General features: G+C 34.0%; 1 protein-coding gene across 1 annotated transcript; it reads left to right on the top strand.

Moving 5' to 3' along the window:
• Window positions 1-11,606: 11,606 nt before the first annotated feature.
• On the top strand, window positions 11,607-17,391 carry LOC122316927 (isopentenyl-diphosphate Delta-isomerase I). The gene is made up of 6 exons (XM_043133788.1): window positions 11,607-11,824; window positions 15,273-15,328; window positions 15,510-15,601; window positions 16,347-16,449; window positions 16,531-16,668; window positions 16,939-17,391. The coding sequence occupies exons 1-6, from the start codon at window positions 11,763-11,765 to the stop codon at window positions 17,190-17,192; spliced, it is 705 nt and encodes a 234-aa protein (XP_042989722.1). The 5' UTR covers window positions 11,607-11,762; the 3' UTR covers window positions 17,193-17,391.
• Window positions 17,392-18,806: the final 1,415 nt, after the last annotated feature.

The following is an 18,806-nucleotide window of genomic DNA, read 5'->3' as shown; positions in this document are numbered from 1 at the left end:
CTTTCTGTTTTTCTCTGTCTCTACAAAAGAACAATATTTATTGAATTATTAAATTAAATTCTTTGATCGTAGGCGCTCCCTTTGACGATTCATGATCGATGGACCTCTAATCCAAAGCTCGCCGGTCCGATTGACCAGTAGAGCCTTACTGGTCACCGGCTCCACAATTTTCGCCACCGATCTCCTCGGGCATGGAATATCTGAAGTTTCATGGAAGCTGCAAATTCAAGGGTAAGTTGTGGCTCCCAAGCCTATTCGCCCAGCTGCCCCCATTGTAGAAGCAGCTAGAGAAGGTCGTGCTTCCTTCGGAGACTGCTAATGTGAAGGGCCTCTTCAAGTCTAAGCCTCGCATCCCTCCCGACGTCGTCTGCCAAACCTGCAATCTCCTCCTCTACGCCCAGAGCAGTAGCAGCGGCAGCTCTGATTTCTCTCTTTCTATTTTTCTTTGTCTCTGTGAAAGACCAATATTTATTGAATTATTAAATTCTCTAATCGTAGGCGCTCCCTTTGACGATTCATGATTGATGGACCTCTAATCCAAAGCTCGCCGGTCCGATTGACCAGTAGAACCTTACCGGTCTCCGGCTCCACAATTTTCACCGCCGATCTCCTCGGCCACGGAAGATCTGAAGTTTCACGGAAGCTGCAAATTCAAGGGTAAGTTACGGCTCCCAGGCCTGGCCGCCCAGCTGCCCTCATAGCAGAAGCAGCTAGAGAAGCCTGTGCTTCCTTCGGAGACTGCTAATATGAAGGGCCTCTTCAAGTCTAAGCCTCGTACCCCTCTCGACGTCGTCCGCCAGACCCGCGATCTCCTCCTCTACGCCCAGGGCAGTAGCAGTGGCAGCTCCGATTTCTCTCTTTCTGTTTTTCTTTGTCTCTGTGAAAGACCAATATTTATTGAATTATTAAATTCTCTGATCATAGGCGCTCCCTTTGATGATTCATGATTGATGGACCTCTAATCCAAAGCTCGCCGGTCCGATTGACTAGTAGAACCTTACCGGTCTCCGACTCCACAATTTTCACCGTCGATCTCCTCGGCCACGGAAGATCTGAAGTTTCATGAAGCTGCAAATTCAAGGGTAAGTTGAGGCTCCCAGGCCTGGCCGCCCAGCTGCCCTCATCTCAGAAGCAGCTAGAGAAGCCCGTGCTTCCTTCGGAGACTGCTAATATGAAGGGCCTCTTCAAGTCTAAGCCTCGTACCCCTCCAGATGTCGTCTGCCAGACCCTCGATCTCCTTCTCTACGCCCAACGCAGTAGCAGCAGCAGCTCCAATTTCTCTCTTTTTGTTTTGCTTTGTCTCTGCAAAAGACCAATATTTATTAAATTATTAAATTCTCTGATTGTAGGCGCTCCATTTGAAGATTCATGATCGATGGACCTCTAATCCAAAGCTCACCGGTCTGATTGACCAGTAGAACCTTACTGGTCTCCGACTCCACAATTTTCACCGTCGATCTCCTCAGCCACGGAAGATCTGAAGTTTCATGGAAGCTGCAAATTCAAGGGTAAGTTGCGACTCCCAAGCCTATCCGCCCAGCTGCCCCCATCGCAGAAGCAATTAGAGAAGCCCGTGCTTCCTTCGAAGACTGCTAATATGAAGGGCCTCTTCAAGTCTAAGCCTCGCACCCCTCCCGACGTCGTCCGCCAGACCCACGATCTCCTCCTCTACGCCCAGCACAGTAGCAGCAGCAGCTTTGATACCTGCAGGAGCATAGCAGATTGAGAAAATGAAGGCTACAAGGAGGATATCTCCACTTCTCCTACAATGGATTCACCTATAATTTCTTTTATCATAGTTTGAGAGATTACAGACTCATATATTGTGGATCTGCTGCTTGCTCGGGCCAGGGAATGGTGCCGGAGAGAGCGGAGTTCGATGGGGAGACGAGGTGCCTGGCTCCTTCTTTTCCAACTAGGAGGAATTGGCAGAGGAGGCGGGGATATATGGGCGTAGCCGTTCCATATGGGCGCACCGACAAGTTCCCAGACTCGTTGATCAAGAAGTATGGTGCGTCCCATCTGTTGAAGAGAAAGGAGCCGTAGCTCGGGTTAGAAAAATTGATGGAAACCATTAGTCAAACATGACATACCAACCACAAAAAGATTTGTTTATCCGAGTTGCACAAAAGTTCTGATAATTGTGAAACTAGTGGTCTTCTACTTCAAGTTTTTCAATATATTATTTGCAATCCCCAATGTGAGTATTAAAGATTATATTCCTTATTATTACTTGATAAAATTCTATATTTATTCACATAGTTTACATTTCAGTTATATCTATGGTGAATTAAAATTTCTATAATTTACATTTCAATTATATCTGTGGTCAATTTTTATTCACATAGTTTATATACAGGTTTTATTTATTTTTTATATTTGTTATGAATTATTGATGATATGATTCATTTTGGAATAGAAATGGAGCATCCCTGAAGGATCGTCCTAAACCAATAATTTTATTGAGTATCTCATAGTTTAAATGAGTGATACGTGTACCAAACGCTCATTATGATTAATATACATAAAGTTGTATAATTGAAATTGTGTAGAGAACATCCACTAAAGTATATATGTTTAAATGAATACCTCGAATGTGCTTCTGAAATAGCAATATTGAATACAAAAGTTCACAATATATTCTAAATTTATATTTGGTCTTCTAGTGGCTAAGCAAAATAATGAGTTTTTGTTAAGAAATCATTAGTCACGTCCTAATAGTTCCACATCATTCTCTGAAGTGCATGATATTAGATTTATATCATTTTATTCCCTGAAGTGAAGAGAATGATGCATTTTTATTCAAAGAAACTAAGAGATTGGACGTTATAATGAATATCTTTATAATACTTCTATGATTTCGGGTCAGAAATCGTATTGGAAAAATTACCAGCTTTCTCTTTGAGATGATATTATACAAATATTGAATCAAATATTATGATGCATTAAAAGTGATATGATTCAAAATATTTGTATGTTTTTCATGATTATCTTGATCATCCAAAATCAATTACGATAAGTCGAATAAATTTTCATATGGACGTCCATAAAAGAACCAGAAGATTCTTTTACTATAAAGTTTTCCTACTATGAGTAGAAATAAAAATTTTCTAGGAGCAAATAAAATGAAATAATTCGACGTTATCTTGATTATCATAGGTGAACTGGAAGTTCAAATGATAATTAATTTATGGATGTAATAAGATAAAAAGATCTCATATTCTAGCTGCTAAAATTTCAGCAAGGATTGAAGTCTCCGTAGGACAATTAAGAAATTTAGCAATCTAATGAACATAAGACATGTCTAAAAGTATGTGAGACCTATTAATACATAAGATAAAGTATCTTGAAAGAGAAAAACACAAATAAAATGAATTGGTGCTCCTGAAGAGGCCGTACCCACATAACAAACAATAAGATCCATCCAAACTTTTTATACAAAATTCTCTCATAAAAACTCCTGAAGAGTATAATCCTTCTGAAGAGTGCATCATGAAGAGGTTTTTCATGAAATGTCTTCCTTTGAAGAGAGACAGGTACCTAAAAATAACGAAATCTCGATACATTTCATGAATATTGAAGAAATTCTTAATAGAAATAAAACCGTTGTCGACAATGTATTTTCATATAAGATGAAAATTGACATTACCAGAAGTAATGAAGAAAGTGAACCAAGAACCATCGAAGAATACAGACATAAAAGTATTGGCCAAAATAGTAAGAAACAATTTCTGCAGAATTGATATCACTAGTAAAATGTGATACATATGAACTCGTAGTCTAAACACCTAAAGAGTTAATGCTTCTTGAATATCAGTGGGTATTTATATAAAGAAAATGAAAATATGATATATAAATCACGAGTCAATTTCTCGCAGACAATTCATGCAAAATTGATATCACTCGTAAAATGTGATACATATGGACTCGTAGTCTAAACACCTAAAGAGGTGATGCTTGTTGAATATCAGTGGATATTTATATAAAGGATATAAAATGCCTGAAGCTTTTAATCTGAAAATGTGATATATAAATCACGAGTCAGTTTCTCGCAGATAATTCCTGCAGAATTGATATCACTAGTAAAATGTGATACATATGGACTCGTAATCCAAACACCTAAAGAGGTGATGCTTGTTGAATATCAGTGGATATTTATATAAAAGATATAAAATACCTGAAACTTCTAATCTGAAAATGTGATATATAAATCACGAGTCGGTTTCTCGTAGAAATAATATTGATATGCTTTTAAAGTGGTTTTTATTGAGGTTTTTATTAGCTTAAAAGTTACCAAGAGTTTGGATATGCATGATTAACTACATATATTTATATGGATCATTGGATCATAACATATATATGAAAATTCCTGAAGGATATAAAATGCCTGAATTTTTTAATCTGAATATATCCAGAAATATGTACTCTATTAAGTTTCAAAAATCCTTATATGATCTAAAACAATCCAAACGCACGTGAAACAAGCTATTTTCTATATATTTTCCGTATCTATATTAACTTATTGCAGTTTATATAGATGATTTAAATGTCATTGAGGCTTTAGAATAGCTCATAAAAATTGCACATATGTGAAATATAAATCTGAAACCCTTGCGGCTTCAAGGGGGAGATGAATTATATTATTAATTCTAAAATACCATCTCTTAAAAGCAATTAGTATTTCAGATTCATATTACGGTTTTGTAAGAAGTGTGCATTGTTAAAGGAGAAATAAAATGCAGCACACATAACATCTACCAGAAGATAGAAACACAAATATGAATATTTGTGAAATATTATTTTATTATCTTGAAACAAAATTACAGAAATTTGATGCTCTTTGCCTCATTCTTTAGACGCTCTTGCTATTCAAAAATTTGCATAGCATCCCTATTTAAAGGAGTAAGCAATCGAAAAGAAGATTTAAGCAATGATTTTAAATTCATATTCTCTTATTTTATTGCTCCTATCTTCATGTTAGACTCCAAAAGAAGTCGCTGAAGGATAGAAATATTCTGGTTGAGTTTGTCAACCCCACAAGTTTTGAATTGTAGTCGCTGAGAAAATACAAAAATGGTTGATGAGTATCGGGTACCAAAACTCACAAGCTCGTAGATAACTTCATTATCTGACTTATTAGTCAGATCATTATTATATTGTATTATAGCACCTACGGTAGAAACAGAAACAACTGGTGAATGAGATACAGAATACCTCATATATTGGTCATGAAAAGATTGCTAAGCCAGTGCAGAGTAAGAATGCATAAAGAGATTGCAGAGTAAGAATGCAGACTAATTAAAGAAAATTGAAGAAAATGACATGCGAATGAAAATGAGCTGAATATTTCTTTTATAGAAAAAATTATGACAAAGCATCTCTATTACTTCACAGCATCTCTTGTGAAGCATCTCTCTACAAGAGACAAGAGATGTAGCATCATAGCTCTGCGGCGCCTGACAGCTACATAAGAGCTGTAAAATCTTGCGGTGCTTGTTTGGTCTAAAAAGATGGCCACTGTTTTTGTTGAAAAAGGACGAGTCAAGTGAGACGGACTCGCTGGGTGGAAAGAGTAGCTGGGCTTGTATAAGGTTAGCGAGTAAATTTTGATAACTTCTCCACTAACTATGTTATTTACAAGATCTTCAGAAGAGTACAAATCCAGAAGAGTAGTGAATTTAATGATCTTGAGTCAATATGGTGAATTTGTTTACCAAAACATTATCAACTGCATCATTTAAAGAGTTGGTATACAATATTGAGATGCATCAACGTAAAGACATTTCACTATAAAGTCTTGAAACTCTTTTATATGGACAAAGTTCATCCCTGAGTACTCCAAAGGTTGCTCGATCATTTGATGAACAAAAAGACCCATTTCATCCTTGTGAAGACGATGAAAAACTTCTTGGTCCTGAAATACCTTATCTCAATGCAATTGGAGCCCTGATGTATCTTACAAATTACACTTGGTTATCTTTCAGATCCACACAAGAAAATCATTGCAATTCATGAGGAGAAATGTGAAATTGACGTCAAGCAAATACGGTCTCCAAAGGGGTAATTCACTAAAGCATTACCAATTGCAACATTTAAGAAGATTATGTAGAATATTGGAATGCAGAGACTTGAAGACATATTAGCATGCACTTTTCAGGGGGAGTAATGTTTTGAAGACTTGTGCTGATTGTACTCTTTTTCCTTCACTAAGATTTTATCCTATTGGGTTTTCCTTTGCAAGGTTTTAATGAGGTAATCCTAAAGCGTTTAACGGTACACATGAATACTGTACTTTTTTTCCTTCGTCATTGGTTTTTTCCCACAAAGTTTTAACGAGATATATTCTTTAAATATGGTCATCTAAAGGGGGAGTATTATAAACCAACTTGTATTGTATAACCACATTTAGTAGTCATAATTGACAATGTCTTAGTGACTCACTCAAAAATGAGTAGCACTAAAGCTATCCCAAGTGCAGGAGGATGTCGTGTAATAATTAGGAATAAATTCCTAGATCGTTTCCTCAGGAAAAGTTACTTAAAAATCAAACTCATTGAAAAGGGTGAAAAACTTCACAAAGAGAAAATAAAATGATAGTATGTGCAATGGATGGAAAAAGGTACTAGTCATGGACTAAATTCATGTTTTTAGATTTTAATTGTCGGATTAGAATGTAAAGGACTAATAGATTAAACTCAAAAATTAATAAAACTAAATTAAGAATTAAACTAAATTAGAAAGTAATTGACAAAACATGCACTGAAAATTGAAAAGCCCCTAAATCAATGTTCTAGGGTTCATCATTGTATTCAAAACAAATTCTCAAATTAAACCACCGTAATTGTAATCACTATTAAAATGAAAGCTTAACGAAACGATAAAAATAAATAACATGAATTAAATGAATAACAAATAAATTACTCAAACGTCTAAATCAAAATTCTCCAAAATAATTCAGAAACTCAAAACTGAAATGAAATAGCAAGTAGGGAATAGAAAAGATTAAGCCAATTGAATGGAGATGAAGATTCGAAACGGTGGAGGAGGCTGAGCTGCAGTGGCAATTGGACCCCTCAAGGAGTTTTTCAATCTGCTGCAGTGTGAGTAAATGATCCAGTAGAAATTGTGTAGCTACGTGAATGATCGATTGTATGAATCTTCCTCTCCGAATCTGAACGAAAATCAAAGGAAAAATGAATTCTAAGTGTTTCTCTAATCAAAACCGAGTTTTCCAGCCAAAAATTGGCCATAAGATGTAAAAAATCATTTATATACTCTGACGGCGGAATAAACACTAATCTGTAAAATGCGATATTCGGTCGAGCAGAGTGTCAAGTGAACATCGAGCGGCGGCTTTTTGCCGCTCGAGCGAATTCAGACAGATTCAAACGCTCGACTTCCGCTCGACAGTGGGCTCGAGCGGAGGGTCGAGCGAACATCGAGCGTTCCACTCTGCCTGACTTCGCTCGAGCGGCCAAATGCCTCCGCTCGAGCGATCTCCTTTCCCGCACACCCGCTCGAGCCCACTGTCGAGCGGAAGTTGAGCGTTTGAATCTGCCTGAATTCGCTCGAGCGGCAAAAAACCGCCGCTCAAGCGATATGTACCATAATCCATAGTAATCAACAGTTGATAAAATTAAAGCAGAAATTCATGCTTTTAATCAATTAAAATTACAACTTTGATTTATTCATTTTTTCATATAAAACCAATGATAAAGTAATGAAAGAATTAAGATATATTGGTTCTAAAATCATTAAGGATGCAAAAATTCAGCTCAATCACTTAGCCGTCAATTAAGACTCTTATACCCCTAAATATATGGGTATATTTCTAGGTTCAAGATATGGAATAACAAGAACTTCTCTCTCATTCTCTCTCTTTTTTATTGGTTTTAAAACAATTTTTTATTTTTTAAATAATAATACACATGCAGTGCAAGTCATATGGGAGGTCCCGTGGAGCTTTTGGTCATGGCTAGGGATTTACTATAAAACTTTCGATGTTTTCGGTTTCAGTCTGATTCTTCCAATTTTACCGATTATTTATATCAGTAATAGTTTAATGTTTACATAAACTAAATTATTAGTCTATTTATATTATAGTTTAAGTACATTATTTTATAATAATTAAAGCATACTAATATAGAATTGAATTTAACTATAGTCTAGATAAGTTTTAGACTTTTTATCTAAATATATATGATCAAATATATATAAATATATTATAATTTATTGTACGTACCAAAAATGTATTTATTATTGATATAGATATAGATATATATATCAAAAGAAAGTTTATATTAATAATTTAATATTAACGTTTATATTTAAGATTAAAATTTTATGTTTTATCGCATGTTATATTAATTTTATAATATAAGATTAATAGCTTAACAGATAATAAGATTAGAATTTCTTGTTATATGAATTAGCAATTTAACATAAAATATAATTATATAATAATATAATATAAAAAGTTATAAATATATATACACGTTTGGTTCGATTTAAACTAAAATTTCAAAATATAAAAACCCATACCTCATCAATTTTGGTTGTTTAGAGTAGGTACCGCACCGGTTCACTTGCAAACTGGATTGAACCTGCCGATTTGGTCTAATCCAATTGAACCTGTTTTTCAATTTATTTTTTTGACATCCCTAGTCACGGGAGCCATTTGAAACGGTTGAAACATCTTCATTTAACAAAACAATAAATACATATATAAAATGAAAAATTCTACTAATCATCTTCACATCACACATTACACATAATTTTTTATTTAGTTTTTATTTTTTTCTCTTACCAAATATGTAGCGTATATCTGATGAGTAGAAGAACTCAACTAGTTTAGAAAGAATTAAAAAAAAAAAATTAAAATTAGTGTGGTGTGTGTAGATGGTGAGTAGTAAATCTCTATTTTATTTTATTTTTTATTTTTATTCCTACTAAACTAATTGAATTCTTCTATTCATCATTCATATACCATATATTTAATAACAAAAAAATAAAAATAAAAATCATGTATGGTGTGTAGTATAGGAATGATAAGTATAATTCTTTCCTTGAAACTTGAAAGAAGCATGTTGCTATAGTCTGGAGTGGGTGCCGAACCTATAAATTTTTATTTTTTATTATTTTAAAATATCTTTTAAACTCCCTTAATATATATATTTAAAAAAATCACAAATTCATTAAAAGAAACACTTCCTTAACTATTAAATAAATAAACAATCCAACCGCTGTACACCTTTTATATTTGCATTCCTAGTTTTTTTTTTTTTTTTTTTCGTATAACTAAAGAATACTTGCTTTCACATTTTTTTAAGTTGGGGGATAATAGATACAGAGTGAGATTTTTTTTTTTTTTTTAGAAAAAGACTTTTATTGATCATATGCTTTATTACAAAGAAAGAATGCACGATGGGCAATCCTCTATATCTACAATTACATGTAAATTATTTTTAGCCAAGTATGTGTTATGTTTGTGCATGAAAATCAAATAACGGTCCGACCTGAATGACCTGACCCGACCCACCTGACAAAAAGATGGTTAAATTGGCTTTCAGGTTCGATAAACACCGATTTCAACCTGACTTTAAAACAAAAAACCACTTGAGCCTTCTCATATCAACCCTAGCTGTTAGCCCTCCACTTCATCATCTCATCTACTAAGGTGTCACGACAAGAGCTCTCCAAGAAGAGCAACTCCGTGGGGTTCTCCAAGTTGCGAAGGTTCCCAAACTGCCATGACAGATTGGTCCTGTGAAGCAATAGCGACAGCCACGACGCGTTCGTGTTTCTCACCCACCCATTTGAAGGCGTAAAGCCAACAAATGAAATGATTGCGAGTAGAAAAAACGGCAACATTGAGAAGGTGAGGGTCTCGACCGGTGCTGGGAAAGCATAATCGAGAGGGCAGGGTCCCAAGGGTGGCACAAATGCATTGTCGACGCATGAGAAACCAGAGTAGTGATGGTAAGCATCTGTTTTACAAGGAACCCATCAGAGGAGTCCGGTGGATATTTGGCTTAACAGCAGGCCATGTTTCTCCAGTTTCGACGGTTTCATTTACAAAAGCAGTATCAATTTTTTTAATTGCATGTAAACGTATTTATGTTCCTTTTAGTCTTTGTCTTGTCTGAAATAACCCAACTTATTTGGTCACTTGAGAAAATTATATCAGAGTTATGTGTGTTTATGATTTTGGAGTATTTTTAAGACTATGATAATGTTTGACTACTTCTACTTGGAGGAGGCGGAGTGTTTGTAAAACCATAGTTTTTCTAGTTGGATGGAACCTTTGTAATAGGATGAAAACAGGTTAGCCCAACCCGAATTGGTTGGGTCGGGTTAGCTCGTCCAAAGGTTACTACAGGTCGGGTCGGTCCATAAATCTAATTGAATTGATTGGGTTGCAGACCTAGTATGTGCTATATTGATCTCCCTTATGATGTGGTTCACAGTCCATTGAGGAAAATTCTTAAGCTTCTGCTTAATGTCACATGAGTGATGCTAGGGCCACATAAATTTTTACAAATTTTTTCTACTGAATAGTGTAAATTTGTTTTATTTTATTTTTGTTTCTATTTTTTAAATATTTTTTTAAACCCATTTAAACATTTTTAAAAATAAAAAAATACAAAATTATTAAAAAATACTTACTTAATTATTAAATAAAAATAAAAAAATAAAATCAATATACAAAATAGATGTACACTTTTTCAAGAGCTCTATCATTTTTAAACCCTTCCTCTTTCTTTTTGATAGCCTGAATCACGTGCAATGAATCCCTTAATATCATGGGTGACAAACACCATATCTAATAACTATTAAAATATTATTTTCTATTTTTTCAAAATTAATACTGTAATATGTAACATTATTTAATTACAACATGCCTCCACCATTTCCAAAGTGGTTGGCTATCCTATTTAATTATTTATATTTAACATTTACGGTGAAAATTAAAAAATAAAGATGATTTTTTTTTTTTTTTTTTTCCCCTAAGAAATTGAGACTTGAATATTTTTTAAAATGAAAACATCACGTGTTATCACGTAATAAAGAAAAATGTTTTGCGTAAACACAAATTTTATACAAAGAAATTTATAGGTTGACATGTTTTGATAATCTATTAGATTAAAAATATATTTTTATTATAAAATAGATATAATATATTATATTAAATAATATTAACATATATTTTTTATACATAAAATTTAGAATTATTGTTACATTCATAAAAAAATTACATAAAATAATTTTATAAATTGATGTGATTTTATCTGATTTATTAAATTTATTTTATAATAAAAATAATTTTATAATCTGATAAATTCATATTAATTTATATTATTATTTTTATATAATTTATTTGTGAATATACAATTTTTCTAAAATTTATATGTAAATTTAATAACTTAGGAATAAAGTATTCGTTTAAGGTAATATGTGACGTACCTATAATCCCAAGATTCCCAACTCTGACACTACTCGATGGTTGGCCAAAAAAGGAGAAATAAAAAATAATAATAAATTGCATTCAAAGAAGGCGGACAGTCCCATACAAGAGAGAGGGAGTCCCAAAAAGTCAGCGACTCCTTCCTACCACATTTTTACAAGTGCCGCTGCCGCGGTCATAGAGACTCATAAGAGACTCTCCCTTTCATCATTTTGCTTCATTTTCTCCTCTTCCACTTTTCATCCTCTCTTCCTCTCCTCCCCCTTTCCCCATCCCTCACTTCACTTTTCATATAGCCATGGGGGACGCTCCTGACGCCGGCATGGACGCCGTCCAGCGACGCCTCATGTTCGAGGACGAGTATATTCCTCTCTCTCCGTTTTTTTTTTCCTTGTTTACGCCTCAATTTGATATCTCTTAGCTTTTCTTCGATTTGTTCTGTTTTGGTTGCTCAGTAAATGGTGGAAAGGGGACAACGAGATCTTTTTTGTTTGTTTATTTGTTTAAGTTTCATTCTTATTTGATTCTTTTTTGTTGTGCGGATAACGTTGTCGTCTGTTTGGTTTCCTGACTACCAAACGTGATTTCGGTTGCTGTGGGGATGCTTGGAACCAATTCCTGTCATTTTCATTGAAATTCTGTTCTCTCTACCTACGGTTTCAAAGATTATTCATTCCAGATTTGCTGTCTATTTATACGCTTGCACGGATGGATACAAACGCACACACATAATTACATGTGCATGCATAAATCATCCATAACTAGGCACAGCGAAACATTGAATGCTCACACACATATACACTCCATACTTATACGTAAATGCATACACAATTCAAAATTTATTTATTTATTTTCATTTTTAGCTCAATAAAAAGATACAAGGATAATTTACTTCTCTAGATTTCTCATGGTAGTTTCACTTTTTAGCTCACTTTTTCCTAGCACTTGATTTATCGTTTCAATTTAATTGGGTTTATTACAGGAATAAAAAATTACTACAAGAAACTGATTGAAACAATTGTTATCCAAGGTTTTGTTGCATGGCTGAGAGACTTTAGTATGATAATAGTTAAATGTTCATGCAATTGACCAGGTTCAATGCATATTATGGATATCTATGGCTACATATTTCTAGTCCTTACTGTTTCAATTAAAATAGATTAAAAAATATCTCAGCCCTTTTTTTTGTGCTGTGGGTTTCAGACTAACGTCATAATCCACTTTTAGTTGTTTTTTTAAAAGCTTTGTTTTGAGAATTCATAAACTGGGTGAGCTATGTGTATACTTTTTCTTGTACAGGCTGGCCAGTATTGTTAGCCTTTCTGGATTTAGATTAGCATTTCTGACGGGTCCTGACCATTATGTTGAAAACTAATTCTGTTGGTGTCCCTAACTGAACATAGGCCAGATGGGGTTGGTAAGGATCAAAATTGGCTTGCCGAGCTTTTGACTTTCTTAATCTGCCTCTCAGCATTAGGGCATGTCAAAGGATAAGAGCTTAGAAAGCAGGCTGAGTGCCAAGGAATTTGGTAGCCTGGGTAGAGCTTTTCATAGTGACAGTGTGTATGGCAGTGGTGAAGCTATTATGGCAGTGTCGACTTAAAACAATATTTGTTCCTTAGATGGACTGGTTATGTGCTATATTGTAGCTGGGGAGCTAGATTATGAATGTCTCTTGGTGTCTTGGAATCGTATTTTTTTTCTCAGTTGAGGAATTGTGTTTTTTTTTCCCCTTCACTAGTATTCAAATTTTACTTCCATTAGTTGCTTATCTGAATGTTAGTTGATGTTATTGTAAATAATAAACCAATACATAGATTGGAGTGCATTATGACTCTAATGCTAAAGGAGAAAGTATGACACACCATGCATGATCACTAGAATTCAAATTATTGTTATGACTAATGCTTAGAAAGCAGGCTGAGTGCTAAGGAATTTGGTAGCCTGGGTAGAGCTTTTCATAGTGACAGTGTGTATGGCAGTGGTGAAGCTATTATGGCAGTGTCGACTTAAAACAATATTTGTTCCTTAGATGGACTGGTTATGTGCTATATTGTAGCTGGGGAGCTAGATTATGAATGTCTCTTGGCGTCTTGGAATCGTATTTTTTTTCTCAATTGAGGAATTGTGTTTTTTTCCCCTTCACTAGTATTCAAATTTTACTTCCATTAGTTGCTTATCTGAATGTCTCTTGGCGTCTTGGAATCGTATTTTTTTTTTCTCAATTGAGGAATTGTGTTTTTTTCCCCTTCACTAGTATTCAAATTTTACTTCCATTAGTTGCTTATCTGAATGTTAGTTGATGTTATTGTAAATAATAAACCAATACATAGATTGGAGTGCATTATGACTCTAATGCTAAAGGAGAAAGTATGACACACCATGCATGATCACCCTGCTAGTATTGTTTCTTTGTGTTTTTTCCTGCTACTGAGGATCTATAGTTGAATTTAGGGCTGCAAACGAACCGAATCGAGTCGAATTCGAGCAGGGGGTCAAGAGCTCGTTTAGCATATATATCCGCTCGAACTCGACTCGAACTCGAAAAATATTGAAAATTTCTGATCGAGCTCGGCTCGTATAAAATAAATGATGATCGAACTCGACTCGAACTCGAGTACAAAAAATATACGAGTTTATACGAGCTCGAGTAGCTCGACTCGAGCTCGGTTAAAATCTGATCCACAATTTTATTTTATTTTTGGTTGGCTGAATCACAAATGAGATTTTTTTATTTATTTATAAATAAATGAGATTATTTCTTTTAATCAATTTTAACTAGATATCAATGTAACATTGATTCATTGTCACTTTGCAATACATATGGCATCAAGAATGCCTAATACATTAAAGTCATTTAAAAAATTACATAATTAAACTATTAATTTAATATTAAATATTCGATTACATTGATATAATATTAAATATGGCCAAATAATCAAAATATGATTAGTTAAGAAAGTGTCGCAATCAATTAGAGTTGTTTATTTTTATAAAATTTTTATATTTGACTCAATAATTCTTTTATGAACTAGATAAATTATTATTGTAAAATAATAAAACATGTTACTTATACATAAACTTAAAATAACAACATATATTATTTTTTATATATATTACTTATACAAAGTATAAAAAATAATATACATAGCATATAAAATATATATAATAAAAGAATACATGTAAGTATATATGTAAATATATATATATATATATATAAATATTACGAGTATTGTGACGAGTTCAAAACGAGTCGAATCGAGTTTATACGAATATTGTTCACGAGCCTAAACCGAATCGAGTCGAGATTATACGAGTTTTACTCGTTTAATATTCGAACCAATATTAATGTTCACGAACAACTCATTTATTAAATGAACCGAGTCCGAGTTGAGTTTATACGAGTCGATCTCGAATTGTTCACGAGCGGCTCTGTTCATTTGCAGCCCTAGTTGAATTCAATATACGTGATTTATGTTAATGCTTCTAAGTAAGATGGGAAGGGGTAAAAAATTGATGTGTATAACAAAGTATGAATGTGCATGAAAATTATTTCACTGGAGTGAACTGTTGATTGTACGAGTTTGTTCTTTGCTGTTGGTTTATAGTAATTTTTTGCTCAGATTTGTCTTTTGTTAACTTTCATATTATATTCAATATTATTTTATGAAGATGTTTAAAGCACAACTGGAGCTGCCTTCCTCTTTCCTTCTCTTAATATTCAAGCTTCATGTGTACTCTTATCATTCATCAATTTTTTTTTGTGCATGCTTAGCTGATGATGTTGTCATATTCCAACTTTCTATAGATGCATCTTGGTAGATGAGAATGATCGTGTTGTTGGTCATGATACGAAATACAATTGTAAGTAATTTTTTTCTGCTACCTCTTTTGTATTCATTGTACTTTCCATCCCTTACTTTTCTTAAAAAACTGCTGTTATATACAATTAGTAGAATCCTTTGTGTATGTTACTGTTGTGTTTTTCTTCTTTGGATCAATAAGCTTGGTTTATTTATTGTTTTGCATTTCTACAAATCTGCAGGTCACTTGTGGGAAAAAATTCAATCCGGAAATATGCTACATAGAGCTTTCAGTGTATTTCTTTTTAACTCAAAATATGAGTTACTTCTTCAGGTATGCAATAGAACAGGAGCTTGAAAGCGAAGTCTCAGGCTTATTTGCTGTGGGTACAAATGTTAATTCGAACCTAAAGTGTACAATTTATGTTAAAAATGAAGCATGTAGCAACAATGATAGCATTTTGTACGGCTGTGTACAAATCCTTTCAATGGAATGGCATCTGAAGATGTTCAATGATTAGAGCAAGGCTAGAAGCCATTATGTGCAACTTGGCTATGAGCCTGTTATTGCAATTGTTTTATGCTCGATATGGTGCCTCTTATAATATCTGAGCAAGAAGATAAAAGAGAAAGTATCCAAGACTGAAGAAAAAGGTTGGGAAAGGCAACGAAGGGTGGCTTTTATACAGCCATGCCTTTTCAGCTCCCAAAAAAAAAAAAGTTCTTAAGCCTTTCAAATGGGAGGTTAGCAGAAAATTTCACAAACGGAGAATTGAATATGAAGCTTTAGCTGTTTTAGTTACTTTGGTTTGATCTTAGACTTTGTTATTTGCAAATGCATTTATCTCCATTAAGTCTCTTTGTGCTTAGGATGAAATGTCATTGGATATTTCACGCAACATTACATAATCTAAGTGATGGTTATATGTCTTTCCACATTTTTTTTTGTTTCGCTTCTTTCTACATTATTGTGCCTGGACATTGGTTGAAAGTTTGTAGGTGTTATTGCATGCATGATTTATTGTCGTAAATGTTAATATAGATGGTGACATGCTTTACACTGTTTGTTGTCTATACAGCAACGGTCTGCAACAAAGGTAACATTCCCTCTTGTGTGGACGAATACCTGCTGCAGCCATCCATTATACCGTGAATCTGAGCTTATTCAGGAGAATGCCCTTGGTATGTAATGTGTATATGCTCCATATCTAATGGGCGCCTTTTGTATCCTTTCATTTTGACTAAAATCCTTTATCACCCCAGGTGTAAGGAATGCTGCACAAAGAAAGCTCTTGGATGAACTGGGCATTCCTGCTGAAGATGTGCCGGTTGATCAGTTCATCCCACTGGGCCGCATACTGTACAAGGCACCTTCTGATGGCAAATGGGGGGAGCACGAACGTAATGATTTCAACTTGTTACTCATTTGTCCTGTGTTCTAATTTAATTTTTTTTTGTCTCTATTATTCTTTGGCGACCATGATGTCCTGATTCTAGTGTTGGAATAATTTATGCATAAGTTGGGGAAAAACTACACGTATAAGTTGACCATTATTACTCATCACTCGTAATCTTGTTTGAAACTGTAACTCAGCTAGCTGGTCAACATAGCTGGCAAATTTACCGGGTTTTGTCACCTTGACCTTCTGTTTTCCTCTTCTGTAATTGCAGTTGATTACCTCCTTTTCATTGTCCAAGACGTTACTGTCAATCCAAACCCTGATGAAGTAGCCGATGTCAAATATGTGAATCGAGATAAATTGAAAGAGCTGTTGAGGAAAGCAGATGCTGGTGAGGAAGGTTTGAAGCTGTCCCCTTGGTTCAGGCTAGTCGTGGACAATTTCTTGTTCAAGTGGTGGGATCATGTTGAGAAAGGAACTGTCAAGGAAGCTGCTGACATGAAAACCATTCATAAGCTGACTTGAAAGTTTCAGGGCATATACGAATAAAATTCCAAATAATAAGGCATATCCTTGTTGTCTTGCTTAATTCTATCTTGTTTTGAACCAAATCTTGTTACAATTTACAGATTGCTATTTTTGTGTTGTATTGAACTGGCTGAGACAGGAGTTGCAATCTGTCACGATTTAAGAGAGCTCAATAAGAATCTGTGCTGTTGTTTAATTGGTGAGGTGGGATTTATATGTTGTTAACTCGAATTTATTTGTTTTATGGATATGTTCGAAATATAATATGCAACGATGTGAGCTCAGTGTATGCTTCCTACTTAGTGACTTTTTAGTAGAATTTTTTCGAGTGACTCTATAACATTATACCATACGAATGCTTAAGAAATTTTTCCGGAGTTTTTGTTTTTAGGTTCATATTAAGGGTGAGTGGAGCCTTCATCTCACCATTAACGAGTCATACTTTTTGTATTTTAATGTCCAATTAAGGCTTTGCACGCTCGTGTTTAATAATCAAGCGGGCTGAAACGAAAGATATACTAAGGTTAAGAAACTCATTCAATAAGAAAATGTTTATAATCTAATACTGCTAGAGCACTATTCGCAAAATTGCCCCTAAACTTTTGAGAGTTTACAAATAAACTTTTAAACTTTCAGTAATTGCAACAGGCCCCAAATTTCACCAAATTTTACAAGCCCCATGTATTTTCTATTCTAAATTCATTTTTTAACTGAGAAATTAAGAAATCATGCATCCGATATGAGAAACCCATCAAGGTCGAGACCCTTAAAACCTTAAATTTCACTTAGTGTGATTTTTAGTCCTTATGACTCACCTTAAAAATTGTTTTAAGAGTTACTCCCAAATATAAGAGTTATTAAGTAATAATAGGAAAATCTCTAAGTCATTTCCTCAAGGAATGATTAGTTTAAAATGCAAATTCATTCACTAATGAAAATAAAATAAAATTATTAACTAAGGCTATCTACAATGATATTTACAATAAGAATTGATTCTTGAATATTATCAAAAATACCCTCATTTCTTTTTGCATAAGATGGTGAATAAGTGCTAAAAATATGCAAGAAAAATGAATAAAATGATGTATTAAACACGAGTGGGGAATATGAAATATTTAGCTAACATGTAAGAAATTTCTACTCTAATGTACCTTGACGTTACTTCAATCGCTTTCATACATTAAGTGGATTCGTGAACATGTATTGATTAAATTGTAATTATCCTCACTTAATAAACTAAACCACATTCATTAATGTCATCTAATCCAATGTTTTCAAGCAATAAAAAGAAGTTCATGAGACTTACGCTCCAAGGGACATTTCATCAAACACTATGTGTGCAAATAAAAAAGTCACTATTTTCCATTCAACATAGTTCAATCTAACCCCAAACAAATTTCACCACTTAGACTAATCAAAACTAATGGAAATAATCCAATGCACGTCCAAACAACCCCAAACAACTAACGTAAATCAAATAAGAATATGCTTGAAGGTAACTGAAAATCATTGGAAGAAAAATTGCACACTACCGAAAATGAACCCAAACACAATAACTGTTGAAAGTATTCAGCTGAAACTGAAAACAAACTAAGTGAAAACAATTCAAAT

This window comes from Carya illinoinensis, chromosome 7 (genome assembly GCF_018687715.1).
Source record: "Carya illinoinensis cultivar Pawnee chromosome 7, C.illinoinensisPawnee_v1, whole genome shotgun sequence".
Classification (NCBI taxonomy): domain Eukaryota; kingdom Viridiplantae; phylum Streptophyta; class Magnoliopsida; order Fagales; family Juglandaceae; genus Carya; species Carya illinoinensis.
This window is presented reverse-complemented; position numbering and strand designations above follow the sequence as displayed.